This window comes from Exserohilum turcica (assembly GCF_000359705.1).
Source record: "Exserohilum turcica Et28A unplaced genomic scaffold SETTUscaffold_10, whole genome shotgun sequence".
NCBI lineage: Eukaryota > Fungi > Ascomycota > Dothideomycetes > Pleosporales > Pleosporaceae > Exserohilum > Exserohilum turcicum.
The window spans coordinates 6,537-21,262 of NW_007359915.1; the positions used below are offsets into that span (position 1 = coordinate 6,537).

Here is a 14,726-nt window from a genome sequence, read left to right on the forward strand (position 1 = left end):
TTATGATTTTCCAGGGGGGTATTTGGACTACTACTGCTACTTACCCCACCTCCTTCCCCTAGTCCTCTCTTCTCTCTTCTCTCTTCTCTCTTCTCTCTTCTCTCTTCTCTCTTCTCTCTTCTCTCTTCTCTCTCTCTCTTTCACACACACACACACAATCGCAATCCTATCCCCAAAGCCACACATGACAAATTCCTTTCCTTTCCTTTCCTTTCCTTTCCTTATCAAGGCCACATTATATGCGTTTTTTTTTAAAAAAAACGTATTTTTTGCATTTAATAATAATAACAACAACAACAACGACGATTGATAATGCCCCCCGCGAAACATTCCCCATTCCCCAATCCAATGCCAAAGGTCCCATACATTTCCCGCTTTGGAAAACCTAAAAAAAAATGAAAAAAATGACAAATAAACAAATGGATTCCCCATTCACTCATAACCGCCGGACTAACCAACCAACCAACCAACCAATCCAGCACCCAGCACGTATTCCCATCCGAAAACCCTTTATCGAATTATCAACTCCCCCCATGTAAAAAAGCGCCTAAAAGCACAAACACCACCAACCCGCGCGCGTCGTGTGTGGGTCATGATCATTCTAATAGTTGGAACATGAACATTTTCTTTCTTCTTCTGTCAATACACTTATGTCTTGTACAGAGTGTCAAGGAAACCCTTTGCCAAGTCCTCGACAACGCTCTTGTTGGGCAAGCTGCCGGCAACACCGTAGAGGGCAGCAGCATCACCCTTTGTGGCGCCCTTTGCGTCCTTGCCCTCGGCAATCCTCTTCTTCTCGGCCTGGCGAGCGTTCTCCGTCACCTCGATGAGGTCAGCAATGAACTCGTCAATGACGGCGACAATGGGCAGAGTGACGGCAATGTGGATAGCCGGGGGGCTCTGCAGAGCGTTCAAGTGCCATCCCTTGTTGGACATGCCGTCGGCAATATCGTAGATGTCGAGCGTGTCGGAGAGGAAAGCAACGACGGAGACGAGGGGACGACCGATGATCTTGAGGTCTGAGGAGAGCTCGGGCCTGTCGCGGATCGCGGACTCGATCTGCTTCATACCGCTGACAATCTTGTAGCAAGCGTCGACGTAGCCGTTCATACCCTGCCTGACAAGACTGGCCCAGCATCCAGCAATCAGAGCACCGGGGCGAGAGCCAGCAATACCGGGGGAGGCGTAAACACCGCCTGGCCAGTCGGGGATGATGAAGTACTGATACTTGCGGTACAGGTCGGATCGGTAGAGCACAGTCGAGCTACCCTTGGGGGCAAAGCCGTACTTGTGGGTATCGCAAGAGATACTGGTAACACCCTTCAGACGGAAGTCCATGGGCTCGTACTCGAGACCGGCCTTTTGAAGGAGGGGAACGAGGAGGGATCCGAGACAGCAGTCGATGTGCAGAGGAATCTTCTTCTTGTAGGCGAGCTTGCTCAGGGCAGTGATGTCATCGATGATTCCGTGGGGGAAGTTGGGCGAGGATCCGACGAGGAGGATAGTGTTGGGGTTGATCAGACGAGCGACCGAAGGCACGTGGACCTTGTAGCTGGGAGCCTTGCACTCGACAAGGTGCAGCTTGATCTTGAAGTACTGGCAAGCCTTGCGGAAAGCGGTGTGGGCAGTGATGGGGAGAATCATCTCGGGCTCGGTGACACCGCGCTCCTTGTAGGCCTTGTTACGTGCAGAGAGACATGCCATCAGAATGGATTCCGTGCCGCCAGCGGTCATGACACCAGCGGCGTCGTGGGGAGCATTGAAGAGATTGAGCATCTGAAGCGCGTTAGTACTATGCTTTGTGCAGGGCAGCAGATCAGACGTACCATGGCCACAACCTCGGCCTCCATCTTTCGCACACCAGGGAAGACATCAGGGTGAATTGGGTTGGCCACGGTGAACTTGCCATAGGCCTCGGTCTGCAGGCGGATCAAGTCCTCGCCACCGTGGTACACCGCACCGCTGACTCGTCCGTCCTCCCACCGTGTGTGTTCCAAGTTGGCAAGCTCGTCGAGTTTGGCGCGGACTTCGTCTTCGGTCCATCCCTCGGCCGGGATGCTGGTGATGCGCTCCATGCCAGGGCCGGTGGGGATGAGCTTGCGCTCCAGCTTGAGAACGGCATCGGAAACCTCAGCCTGTACCTTGTCGCGGACACCGGGAAGCTGCAGAAAGACGCCGTAGAGGTATTTACGGATGCTGACATAGGCGTCTGCGGCAGAGCCGAAAATGCCGCGACCTTTGAGTTGGTAGAAGGCAATGCGGGAGCATCGCATGACGAAGAAGAAGAAGACGACATTGCGCAGACTGCGAGTGGTGTTAGCATGTGCGAAGGGGCCATGTGCTCGTGGGGGCAGAGAGGAGCGCATACATGTCCACGTTGAAGGCGACGAGTTGTCCGCTGGGCGAGTTCTTTCGTGCAATGAAAGAATCCCGCAGGAGACTGATGGGGAGTTGGGAGGAGCCAGGCATTGTTACCCTGCTGTGGCGAGAGACTGTGTGGGATGATGGTGTGCAAAAACGGCGGGCTGTCGCATTGCTTATAGCATTGCGAGCCTGCGTGAGGTCATTAGCATTCACCGGTGGTTGCGGAAGGCTAAGGAGGCCGCGTCCGAGCGAGCTTGTCACAAGCGTCGGAGCTCGGTTTTGCGGGGTCATTACCCCTTCAGGGATTATTACCAAGGCATTTGTTGCGAGCGAGCCTCACCAGCAAGCCACTGCGCGTCCGAGAAAGCGACGGCAATTACACATTTGCGGGGTACTCATCACGGGACCTCCGACCCGCCTAGTCGGCTGCTGATTATTTGCCTTTTTTTTGAGTGTATCTGCCTATCTAGTGAACCTACGTCTGATGGAAGCTGTGCTTGTGCGTGCCAGCGGTAATGCGCGCCCATGGCAAACATCGGCATAGCAGCACCGCACTCGTCGCAGCAAAGCAGATAGCCGTCGGTCATTTGCTCAACCTCGGACACGCACACATCGGAGGCGGAAGCCGCACTGGCCTGTTGAGAGGAAGTTGGCAGGCCTTCGGAACCGACTCTTACACGAGCTATGCGATAGTCTGTCTTTAGGCTTAATTCTAACCCCTCCCCAGTGTCATTCGTGGAATCGGATTCGCCTGCTCGACCTTCCTCGCTCCGTTGCCTAAGCACTAGATGTTGGTGCTTGAACATGTTGCCGATATCTTTGCCAGCACCAACACCGCCTTTTCCACGCCCATGACCGGACATGTTGGTGGCAGCCACGTTGACCAGGCTAAGATTCCAACCGCTCCTCTGTCCCTGCAATTTCCGAAACAGAGGAAGCAGTACTCGCTGGACCAGCTTCTCAGGCACCGTCGACAAGTCCTCGTTGAGCTTGAACACAAACGCCGGCATGGGGGCAGACTTGGAGATGCGCGCAGACGGCCGGTTTCGACTACCGTCTGGCGTCTGAGGTGGGCGTGGTCGCGTGGACAGGCGCATCGTCTTTGGATGAGCCAGCCAGCGCTTGGGCGTGGGTGCAGGGAGCGAAGCTGCGTCGTCGACGCTGTCTAGGTCGTCTGCGAGCAAGTCGGTATGCATTCTCTCGAGCAGTCTCTTGGCCAGCATGCGTAGCTCCTGGACTACTGCACCCAGCGTGTCCAGACGCATATAGCCATCTTCAATGCTGATTTGCGTAGGAACTTGACGCGCCTCACCGACTTGACTCTCCACCGACTTGACTCTCGCAGCCATTCAACAGACGCCATATCCTGGCACCAATGCCTCCCGGGCCTCCTAAAACCCGCTCAAGCACGTCTGGGCCCATGCCCGGATGCATCCTCACATGGCGCACCAGGACGTCTTCTTTGGCGGCTCCCTCTATCAAGCCAGCGTCCAAGCCGGGGGGTGGCTGCTGCACAAATGCACGCAGCTTCTGCGCTGTTTTGAAGCCGATGCCCGGGATTTTGGCCAATTTCATAGGCGTCAAGGAATTGTGTCACGTTGTCGGCAGTTTCATCGCTCCCATTGGAAACATGGGGCGGCACTAACGTTGTTTGAGCGTCAGGCTTGTCTGTGTTGCCGACAAGTTTTGACAGGAGCTTATTTGTCGAGATGCCAGCCGTGGCGGTATAGCCCTTTTCCGCAGCTAGTCTTGAGCGCAGGTAATGGGCCAAATGGCTTCCGAGAGCCAGTCTGAGATGCAAAGGGTCTGGGGCATTGGGCCGTCCTGCTACGCATTAGTGCCAGATGAGGCGACTGCATGGGCCACGGCGACGACGGTGATGGCAGCATGACAGACATGGTTAGTGGTGTCACGGGACGCGGCAGGCAGGTAGGCAGGTAGGCAGGCGGGTGTCAGCCTTGCAGTGCGTAGTTGCAGAGGCGCAGGGCGTGTGTGTGCCAGGCGCCATGGGGAAAGGCCATGGGGTCGCTTACCTAAGCTGTCGGTGACCGTTTTGGGGTGCACATGGCCTGTCAGGCGAGTTGGGTGGTAAGGGAAGCCGACGGTGGGATGGTGCTTGGCGAGACAGGAGCAGGCGTTGCTGGGGTCATTAGGATTGAGGATGCTGACGTTGTAGTCGATGATGTCGGTCACGTCCATGAAGACGTGGGCCACGTTTCAACAACCAAATGCAGCCAAGGGACGCGTGCGCGGGGGGGGGGGTGGCAAAGCTCGTCAAAGCCCAGGCGTTCGCAGCGCGCGTTCCACGAGAAGGAGCGCAGAAAGGCATACTTACAGGTGCTTGGAGACATTCCTAAAGGGGGTTAGGTCTTCGCCGCGGACGATGGCTAGGTCCGGACAGGCTTTTCTTGCGTGGTGAATCAGCTGCAGCTTGTGCAGGCCCTGTGGGGGGGGGGGGTGTTGTGAATCAATCAATCAATCAATCAACGGCAGTGGCAGTGGCGGGCCTCGTAGTTGCATGTGACGAGAAAGCGTTTCTGCTGCACGGCCAGGGGGACGTTTTTCAAGGCGGGGGTTTGGTGTTCAAAGACGCTGGCACTGGCGTACATGTAGTAGAAGCAGAAGCAGTCGTGTGGAGACGAATACGACGGGCGTTAGTGATTGCGCAACTGGGTCGCTTGGGCGCATGGGGGCCCGGCGCGCGCACGCACGCACACGTACGCACCTAGGTCGCTGGACGGATGCTATACATACATGGCCGTGTGGGATACGAAGAGGACGTGTTAGCAGAGGCTGAGCGGTGGTGGCCTGGTTGCGGTGCTTACGAACAAAGTGGAGGAGGATGGGTGCGTCTGGCGGGTGGGCCTGGGGGGCCATGGGAGTCGCCGCAGAGGAGCGCAGCAGAGGAGCAGAGGAGCAGAGGGGCTGGATGCAGCGTGTTTCGGCGGAGGCAGCGGGCGCGGGGGTGGTTAGGCAGTGTAGTCGTCGTCGTCGTCGTCGTGGTAGGGTGAAGGGCGCGGCGAGGGCGAGGCAAGGGCTGTGGCTGTGGCTGTTCGGGGCTGCCAGTGCGGTGCAGCGCCAAGGCCGTACCGTTCGGGGGGGCCATGGCACAGCGACAGACGGACGCCGCCCTTTGCCACGCTCACGCATCTATCTTTGGAAGCGCTGCATGGCGCTAGCAGCTGCGTGTATTTTGGGATGGCACCACTGCCACTGCCACCCTGGCCAGGCGCTTCGTACCAAGTCCACCTCCGCGCCTGCACTGGCTCTGCGCTGCACTGGCTCCGCGCTGCGCTGCACGGCACGGCGCGGCGCTGCTACGTGCTGCTGCCACTAGTACTCGCACTCGCGCTCCTCTGCTCTGCTGCCACCCCAGCCCACGCTGCTGGTTGGCGGCTGCCTCCCGTGTGCGTGTGTTTAATACCCGCCCTGCCCCTCGCCCGCCTGCCCTGCCCTGCCCTGCCCTACTACACACACACACACACACACACACATACATACATCACCCCCAATCCTCCCGCCGGCCTGACCACACACGCCCATCATCTGCCAACACCTGCCGGCACCCGCTGGCCCGCACACATGATGCTCTCCACGCTGCCCCCCTCTCGCCATTCCATGCCGCCGTCGTACCCGCCATTGCAATCACCTGCCATGTCCTCCATGACCGCCTCGCTGCCTATAATATCCCCGCGCCAGGGCCCCCAACGCCCCAAGCTGTCCATCAACACGGAGCAACCACGCATCCTCGGAAAGGCCGCCAGTCTGCGCCTCGACACGCTGAGTGCCGCCTCGCCCACGGTCCGCAACACCTTTTCCAACGCCTATGAGCGCCCCTCGACTGCGCCCGCTCTGCAGCGTCCCCCACGCCCACTGCTCTCCATTGAGAGCGACATCCCCGCCGCCGCCGCCACCACCACCACCACCAACAGCGCATCCACGCCCAGCTCCGCCTCAACCCTCTCGTCGGCCTCAAACGACTCGGCCGCCAGCGCCCTGCCCTACAAGCAGCCGCACAACCTCACCTCGATCCTCGCAAACAGCCCCGCCCGCTCAATAATACCGCGCAAAATGGCCGCCAACCGGCCCATGTTTCCTGCTGAGAAGCACGTCTGCTTCCGCACCCCACTCGACGAGGAAATTACCACGACAAAGTACACCATGGCCCACTCGGACCTCGAGTCATCCGTGTCCACCATTTCCACCATGTCGACCAACTCGTCGACGGCCTCGCTCGCATCCACCGACTCGCACATCTCGGCCTCGCACCACTCGCTGACGGCCCACCCCGCCTCGTCCAACGCCAGCATATCGCCCCTGCAACTGTCGCTCGAAAAACCAAAGCCCGCCCTGTCGTCGCTCCAAAGCTCGCCGCGCCTCAAGGGCCCGCGCATTGGCGACAAGCGCGACTCGTCGTCGTCGGAAGACGAGAGCGACTCCTGTCCCCAAACCCCCGTCGCAGGTCGACGAAAGAGGACAAGGGACTGGCGCTGGACACTGGGCCCCCTGCCCTCGTCGGACAAATCGGCATCCTCAGCGAGCGACGCCAACACGAGCGACGACAGCAGTTGACGCCATGACGATTCTGATTCCGCCCAGTGACGATGACGAGTATTCCAACCATATATTTATTAATATCCATGACAAGGGGGACGGGACGGGGCGTTTCTCAGCATTTCCCGTGTTGCCTACTACATGCACACGTTGTCTTTCCTTGTACTTTGTTTCCTTGTTTCTTTTGTCATGATACCACTTGCATACGCTGCCCTGGGAGGCATGTCATAGCATCGCGATTACTACCTACTATACTATTTAGATGACCAATGTCTACGACAGTCGTCTCTTGCTCCACGAGCAGAGTCACGCAATCCATTCACACTACTCGCACTAGCCATGATTTTTGTGCGCCTTGTGCCCTTGCGTGATGACTCGATGACAGCAGCATGTGACACGATCGTCTGCTGATGGAGCGGGACCCAGGGCCGGTGCCGCTGTTAGGCATTGTGATTGCATGGGCAGCCAGGGCCAGGGCTTGAAGGAGCAGCAGATTGCCGATCGTCACCCTGGCCAAGTCTGCGCAAAGCCACGGTGGAGAGAGCAATGAGAAATGCGCCGAAGATATAATATCAACTTGTCCGCCTTGCCTGTTGTGGAGGGGTTTCATCACGCAGCGAGCCAGGGCCCATGCTGCCAAAGCCCTGGCAATGACATCATTGTCTTACACCAGCCATCAGATGCACACACACACACACACACTCACACTCACGCACACTCACGCACATCGCCACCCTGGGCCGTCAGCCGCAAACCCGCCAGAGTTGCCCATGCTGCCACTTGCTGCACCTTTGCATTTGTGGGGTCAAATGATGCCATAGACTGCCTTGCCCTTTACATACTACATACACATGTACATGGTGCATACGAAGACGCCGGCCCGAAGGCTACGGCGGGGAACTGCCATGTAAAGCGGTAGTCGTACGTATCCTCCCCACCACGCACGTATCAGGGCGCTAAGATAGGCAACCTGCGAAATACGATGCTCACCAGGTCTGGTACATGATACCCAACCACACGTACTTATGCATGCAGCATGGCGATGCGGTGATCCGGTGGCTGGGGGTGCGTCAAAGCAGAATTAATCAAGAGAAGAAGAAAAAATCAACCCCTGACGGGCCAACCAAATGGAGGGGCGAATCGGTGGTTCCAATGGGTCCTTGTCTCATCATCATCATGGCTGGCTGGCTGGCTGGCTACGGGTAACTCTAACTTTGTTCCTGCTTACCCTGCAGGACACCACCACCACCACCACGGCAAAGCTACTCGATACATACATATATACTCGATTACGACAAGTAATAATGCTGCTGCCAATGCCCAACGGTCCCGCGCCTTTCCGACCAGCAAGAGATGGAGAAAAACACCCTCACACTCAGACACACAAGCGACAGGCTTTGGCAGCATGCAGGGCACGCACGCGCGTAAGAGGGAAACGGGGCTGTTCCTCCCCCCGGCCCAACGTGAGACGACATCTTGTGCGTTTCGTTCCAAAAGCTTTCATGCGAAACGACGCACGACAGCAGCAGCCAGAAAGCGGGGCGGCGGGGGGATGGGCCGTGGTAAGTTGACAAGGTCCCTCTGTTCCCCAAGCGCCCGCCTTTTCTTGGCAAAAGAAAGACGTTGGTTTTGCTTTGGCACAGAGCATCGCCCCCCCCTCCAGCCCCTCTTCCTTTCGGCCAATTTTTTCAAACACCCTCTGACACCTATCACACTATTGCCACTTGCGGATAGCGCGACACATATTACACACAGACACAGGCAGATGGAGAATGAGGACGACATGGAGAGGCAAGTGGATATACATTGTTATACGCACATGAGCGGAGATTAAAGTTTCCACTCCAAATGTCACGCCAACGTTGTAACGCAAGTAAACACGCCGAAAATTTTACGCACTTCATCCACGCTTAGTCCATCCATGATTCAGACATTGCCCGCAGTTTAAGCACAACAAAGGTAAAGAAAAAAAAAGAGGCTGCGCAAGCCAGGGCCACGCATCCCGCACCTATAGCGACCCTTCGCTATCATGTCTTATTTCGCCGCTTGTTCAGTCCAAGCGACTCTTTCTCTTCCTCTTCCCGTAACACCACGTATTAGCCGCCACGATGCTTTTTTCTGCCCTTAGTTACCCGCGCGCTAACACTCTTTCCGGCACTTGTCTCCGCCCGTGCTACTACTAATATGCTACATGGCACCCCCCTGCCCACCTCTCGTAATCTCTCTCTCCCAATTTGCTAGGGGGAGGCTGGCGCACCTTTTTGTAAGTATTATTATTATTTTCTGCCTCCCCACCCCACATGCAGCAATTGGAATCGATACCGAATCGGGTACTCATGACCGCTTTCGTCTAGTCCTTTTTCTGTCTTTTTTTCTTCCTTTGCTGCGGCTGCCACGCGTACCCCTACCCTCTCGCTGTTTCCTCGCTATCCGGCCATGGACACTGTGCTATCACGCTGTGATCTACATTCTTTTTTACTTTTTTTTTTACTTCTCTTCTCTTTCTTATCACACATGTCGTCTTCGTATCCATCTTACACGCACACACCCATTTTCCCCACACAACCGTGGCTCTGGCGCTCGTGATCGATGCACGGAACCTGCCGGCTCTCTCGTGTTGGGAACCCGAGAATGCCCGGCTACAGCAGCGGTCTTTGCATGCGTCGGCCGCCGTCACCGCCCAAAACAAGGGCCATGATGAAAGCATTATGAAGCAAGAAACAACATGGTTGCATCAAAAACAATCAAGAAAAGGGCCATGACCCCTTCCATACTTTTGCCGGTTCGGAACTGCTTCGGCGCGACACACAATATAGACATGTGGTGGGTTTAAAAAAAGAATGATGCCCACAGCGTTTTGCCTCTGTATCGGGGCGCCGAGGGACGGGATCCCCCCTCTTGTCTCTACTGGATTGAGAAAGGACGCAAAAACTCACTTTGTTTAGGCTACATTTTTCATTTCAATTTTTTTTCTCTCGCGTTGCTTACTACAAGGTACGTAAGAAGAAAGATGCCCTTGCATGTCATTTCGTTTGCGGGGGGGGAACAAAGTCTCCGTGCACACACATGCTCCAATCGACAAGGCTCTCCCCCCTTGCTGCTGGCTGGTTGCTGGTAATGGTGGCGGCGGTGGTGGTGGTGGTTTGGTGGAGTCGTCGCGCGGGCTGCGGGTGTGAGATGACGATCGACAGGAACCAGTGCTGTTCTAGGCCCCGTGGACGCGTCTGGCAAACCATGGGCTGGCTTACTGCGTTGGCACTACGACTAAAATACATGTTACTCCTACTGTAGGGTACCACCCTACCACTTCCTCTTGCTTTCTTTCTTCCAGGGTCGACAGGACGCTCGGACATGGTTGCTTCCACGATCAATCTGCATTACGACTCTCTTTCGCGCCGCTTCTTGGGGTTACCTCGTGTGGCTCAGCATTCATCGTTTACGCATGTCTTTGTGGAAATAACCGTGGCGTCTTTCATTCTCGCTTCATTCTCGGTCGTTTTCGTTTTCGCTTTTTTTTTTAAAAAAAAAATATATATCCTTCTTTAGCTTTCAATCCACGCCCCTTGTTATCGTTGTCTCAAAGCCATCGTTGTCTCAAAGCCTTGTGAAAATCTCCACCCTGCAAATTTCTCTCTCTCTCTCTCTCTCTCTCTCGCAATAAATCGGCCGTCACCGCCCCCCCCTCCTTCGTATACGCGGTAGCCCGGGCTGACAGGGCCTTTAACGAGTCCAAACGCTTACACCGACATGTACGTACGTCCGAGGAAAGCAGAGAGGGGGGCATCATGGCCCTGATATGTATAATCCGGTTTCAATATCACAAGGTAGTAGTCACCTGTGGCGTGCGCACGCAGGCGCAAACATCCCATCCCCCCCCCCAATATACACTACAATATACACTAACGTGGATTCAAACATTGTTACAATTTCGCTGGACCTGCCATTTTCTTTTTTTTCTCTTCTCGGTTCCTGGCTTCCTTTTTGCTTTTTTTCTCTTCTCCCTCCCCCCCTCTCCCTTCTCCATTGATCCTCGTCTACGCTAAACTAGTCTGGGGAAAGGGCCTGCATACACATAATACAGTACACATATGTGGATCTTGATTTTCCTGTTCCTGGATTTTGCATACTTGCTTTGCTTTTTTTCTTCTTCTCTTTCTCTCTACTGTATACTTTCTTAGTCTTGGGTCTTGGGGTCTCACCAGACTTGTCCCACTTCCAGCTTTCCGGGGTTCCCCGTAAGTACCCGTTGATTTAGCGGCGGCCCTTTTTATTTTCTTTCTTTCATTCCATCTACTTTACTGTATAGAGACTAGTCGATGGCGGAACTGCAAAGGGGGGGGGGGGGGGTCCTGGCTAGCTAGCCACCCCAGAAAAAAAAATAGCTAACCATGTCCATACAAACACGTGTATGACGGTCCCCCCCCCTCATTTGTTCCCTGGCGCTGAGGCACGCGCCCGCGCGATAAAGGGTTCGACGGGTACTATGACTAGGTGTATCCCAGTTCCTGAAATGCCATCTTCCTCCGGCATCGGCTGTTGTGGCTCCTTTCTTTCGCCTTTTCTGTCTTTTTCGCGACAAGAGCTGACTGACTGCATGTTTCAGCCTTTTTTTTTCCTTTCCTTTACACATGTCGCGTTGCGTGTTTTTCTGGAACAAAATCGTCTTTCCAGACATTTATGCGCTTGTGTGTGTGATTCATACCGTATTGCCCGTACTCATCCCATATCGAACTCGAGATTCTTTTGCTGCGAAGTACTTGTGTTCCTTTCGGGACTAAGTAATAAGTCGCCTGCGTTATCGATGGGGCTTGGTGTTCTAGATTATCCCCCCCATGTCCACACACGTGCGGTCTAGAACCCCCCCCCCCCAATAATAGATCCAATAACTGGTTTCCCGCCCATCTACACTAGCTGTGCTACCCACATACATGTACTAACCTCGCCGCGCTGATCTAGGGCATGCGCGTAGCGTACTTTTTTTTGCTCAACAAAATGATATGCAATAGCTAGAGCTAGCAGCAAGCACTCATATCGCGATTGGTTTTTTTTTTCTCTCTCCACGGTACTCGTTACCGTATATCAGTCCTAGCGCAGCCCTCATGTGCGCAGTACATACATATACGTATGCTCTGCGCTCTCAAACTTTTTTTTTGCATGCTTATCTATCGGCATCTGCATCTGCATGCGTAGCTCCTCCTCTAGGTAACTAAGTAATCCCGGCTCCCGCAAAAAAAAATTGGCCATTTCGGCGTGCAGTCGGGCGGGGGAGAGAGTAAGACATGCGATTGGTTCCGGTTCTCAACATTCTTTTCTCTTTTCTTTTCTTTTCTTTTCTTTTCTTTTCTTTCTTTCTTTCCAAGTACAAAGTCAAGTATACAATAAACACTCAACTGCGGTTTCCACGATATAAGACTATCGAATAAAAGGAGGGGGGGGGGGAAGGGTCTTCAGCAGCCCAACTCGCAGCTGCAGACTTGTACCCCAAACATCACGGTTGGCATTGCGCTGGAATAGGGCGTTTAGCAGCATGTGTGCGACGTGGTCATGGTTTCACTTGCCTGCGTACCCGGAAACAACTTGGGTCCAGTTTTTTTGGTTTCTTTTTTACTGTTGTTCAAGCAATTAGAGTAGGTAAGCCGGATAGATAACAAACGATAATAAAGTTTATCTAGCGCAACGGTGTGAAGAATACGACTTTGCCCAGTAAAGAGAATATAAATATGCATGCTGTGCGAGATGTAAAAAAAAATAGTGTTCACGGGATAGGTAGAGATAAGATGGAGAGCAATATCTTCTGTGCTGCACAAGCTTTGAAAAGTTGTTTTGTTATGTTGGACATTACATGCTACGGGACTAGACGATACTTGGTAGAAAAGAAACAATACATTTACTCATCTAAGTAGGTCTGATCCTCTATAATCCCCTCCCCCCTTCTACATGCACTTACATACATGTGGATTAGTGATGGCCATTACGCGAGCACGAGCGATGAATAACCCAAAGCAGTGCACGACGCCTCGAGCGTGCAACGCCTCCAAAACAGGCTTACTGTAGCTCCCACCCATGCAACATCATCAACATCAACCAACACGTGCTCACGACATATCAGTAAACCATCTACTTATTCTTCATTGCAGTACCTAACTGCCAAGTCTCTTGGCGAGAAAATAATACCCCTTCCCTTTGCCTCTCCTCTGATCTACCTCGCCACCTCCCTTTTCCAGCTGCATTCTAAGCTTCCAAACTAGTCTCGGAAATGCCCCGAGGAATCTTAGCTGGTCCACCCGCCCCCACCCCTCTTTCCTCTGGTTTCCCGCTGATCCACTAAGTCTCGTGGCAAGTCGTGCGGAACTGAGCGTTGAAGTAGCTGACGCGCGAGTTCTTGCCTCCAGCGTTGCACGCCTTGTCCGTCTCGTTGGATACGGCGTTGAGGCACGACGACGTGCAGTCGTCGGCATTGTTCTGTAGAATTCCAAAGTTAGCTTTTTTTTCACTGTTTCATTTTTTTATTTATCCTTCTTGTCAATTCGTGGGTTTGCATGGGTTATGCGTGTTGCATAAAAAAGGAAGGGGGGAAGACCTGCAATGACGCAGCAGTGCGAGCCGTCCGGGTACAGGCACTGGCAGTACCAGTTTGCGGCTTGCGTGCCGCACACCATGGTGAAGACGAGGGCAATGATGGAGGATGCGCGAACCATTTTGACGGTTAGGTTGGAAGTGGTGATGTGAAAGAGTTGGTGAAGTGTTGAAAGCTGAGAAGCTGGAGAAGATGCGAAAGAGTTGGAGAAGTTGGCGAAGCTGGAGATGCTGGATTGAGCTGAAGTGAAGAAGAAGCAACTTTCAAGCATCTCTTTATATGCTCTTCACACTCCCTCTACACATACCACACGGGAGGTTTCTACGTGGCAACGTAAACTGCAACGCATACACACACACACCCCCACCCAATTCACACGATGCTCGCTCGAATCTCCTCCATCATCCATCTGCACGTGAGTATTTCCCGAAGCAAAGCGTATACCCCTATACCATCAATCTACACAAGTCACGAGTCCAGTGTTGCAACGACTCGAAAAAATTCCCCGAGTGACGCCTTCAACGCAGAAAGCAATCATACTGCCAATCCACGGCGCCTCGTGCCTATTTGCATGTGACAAAAACCGCCACACGTTTAATCTCGCTGAAACAATAATCCCAAGCATCTGGATGCAGTCCCATGTTGCACAGTCACGAGTCATTCTCCCCGATCAAATCCGGAAGGGGGGACGAGGGATCCCCCAATATACGTGGGGGCAAAGTGCATAGCTAGTACATGGAGGATCGTCAGAATAGTTGCAAATCCGGAGAAGAGGGGGCGTTCGCAGCATGGTGATCGTCACTATAAGACCCTTTTGTGGGGTTAGTTGGTTAGCGACGTGCATGCGGCTCAAAAGAATGCGCCGACGTCCAAGAGTACCTGGCTGGCTGGCTGACGGCTCTGCAACCTACTGAGCCCCATCAAATATGCATTTATGCTTATTTGCTCAAACTGAATCTCAATAAACACAAACTATATCAAAACTATGCGTTAACACATTAACTCTTTGCATTATAGCCAGCATCAAAAGGGCGTCTCAACACCAAACCCCATGCCACCACCGTACCTGCTCTCTCTCTCTCTCTCTCTCTCTCTCTAATCCTAGTCCAATCTATTTTCCGGGGCTCCGCGGGAACTAGCACTAGCACCCTTGCTCTCCAAGTGCCGCATCACATGATGGTAGTTCGCCCCCCCACAATATTCACCGTGGAGACATGTGGACCAGTCTAAC

General features: G+C 54.0%; 5 protein-coding genes across 5 annotated transcripts; 2 read left to right on the plus strand and 3 right to left on the minus strand.

Moving 5' to 3' along the window:
• Positions 1-321: 321 nt before the first annotated feature.
• Positions 322-2,525, minus strand: SETTUDRAFT_166556 (uncharacterized protein). The gene is made up of 3 exons (XM_008023188.1): positions 2,369-2,525; positions 1,827-2,304; positions 322-1,776 (listed from the first exon to the last, which is right to left on the minus strand). The coding sequence occupies exons 1-3, from the start codon at positions 2,467-2,469 to the stop codon at positions 649-651; spliced, it is 1,707 nt and encodes a 568-aa protein (XP_008021379.1). The 5' UTR covers positions 2,470-2,525; the 3' UTR covers positions 322-648.
• A 237-nt stretch (positions 2,526-2,762) lies between these two features.
• Positions 2,763-4,973, minus strand: SETTUDRAFT_158141 (uncharacterized protein; the record flags this gene model as incomplete). The annotated part of the gene is made up of 6 exons (XM_008023189.1): positions 2,763-3,700; positions 3,723-3,894; positions 3,962-4,170; positions 4,398-4,528; positions 4,700-4,806; positions 4,890-4,973. 6 exons carry the CDS (start codon positions 4,971-4,973, stop codon positions 2,763-2,765), a joined length of 1,641 nt encoding a protein of 546 aa, XP_008021380.1.
• Positions 4,974-6,027: 1,054 nt separating this feature from the next.
• Positions 6,028-6,936, plus strand: SETTUDRAFT_101920 (uncharacterized protein; the record flags this gene model as incomplete). The annotated part of the gene is made up of 1 exon (XM_008023190.1): positions 6,028-6,936. One exon carries the CDS (start codon positions 6,028-6,030, stop codon positions 6,934-6,936), a length of 909 nt encoding a protein of 302 aa, XP_008021381.1.
• A 1,173-nt stretch (positions 6,937-8,109) lies between these two features.
• On the plus strand, positions 8,110-8,615 carry SETTUDRAFT_166557 (uncharacterized protein; the record flags this gene model as incomplete). Its single annotated transcript, XM_008023191.1, has 1 exon — positions 8,110-8,615. A coding segment is annotated over exon 1 (262 nt), but the record flags the coding sequence as incomplete, so codon positions are not given.
• A 4,627-nt stretch (positions 8,616-13,242) lies between these two features.
• SETTUDRAFT_24721 (uncharacterized protein) lies at positions 13,243-13,616 on the minus strand (the record flags this gene model as incomplete). Its single annotated transcript, XM_008023000.1, has 2 exons — positions 13,243-13,380; positions 13,509-13,616. The coding sequence occupies 2 exons, from the start codon at positions 13,614-13,616 to the stop codon at positions 13,243-13,245; spliced, it is 246 nt and encodes an 81-aa protein (XP_008021191.1).
• Between the last annotated feature and the right edge of the window lie 1,110 nt (positions 13,617-14,726).

What these genes read in the sequence shown, in the direction of transcription:
- SETTUDRAFT_166556 (XM_008023188.1), bottom strand. Translation starts at nt 2,469, where the DNA reads ATGCCTGGCTCCTCCCAACTCCCCATCAGTCTCCTGCGGGATTCTTTC. An exon ending in GTCGCCTTCAACGTGGACAT is followed by an intron (nt 2,305 to 2,368) that starts GTATGCGCTCCT and finishes CACCACTCGCAG; the next exon opens with TCTGCGCAATGTCGTCTTCT. An exon ending in AGGCCGAGGTTGTGGCCATG is followed by an intron (nt 1,777 to 1,826) that starts GTACGTCTGATC and finishes AACGCGCTTCAG; the next exon opens with ATGCTCAATCTCTTCAATGC.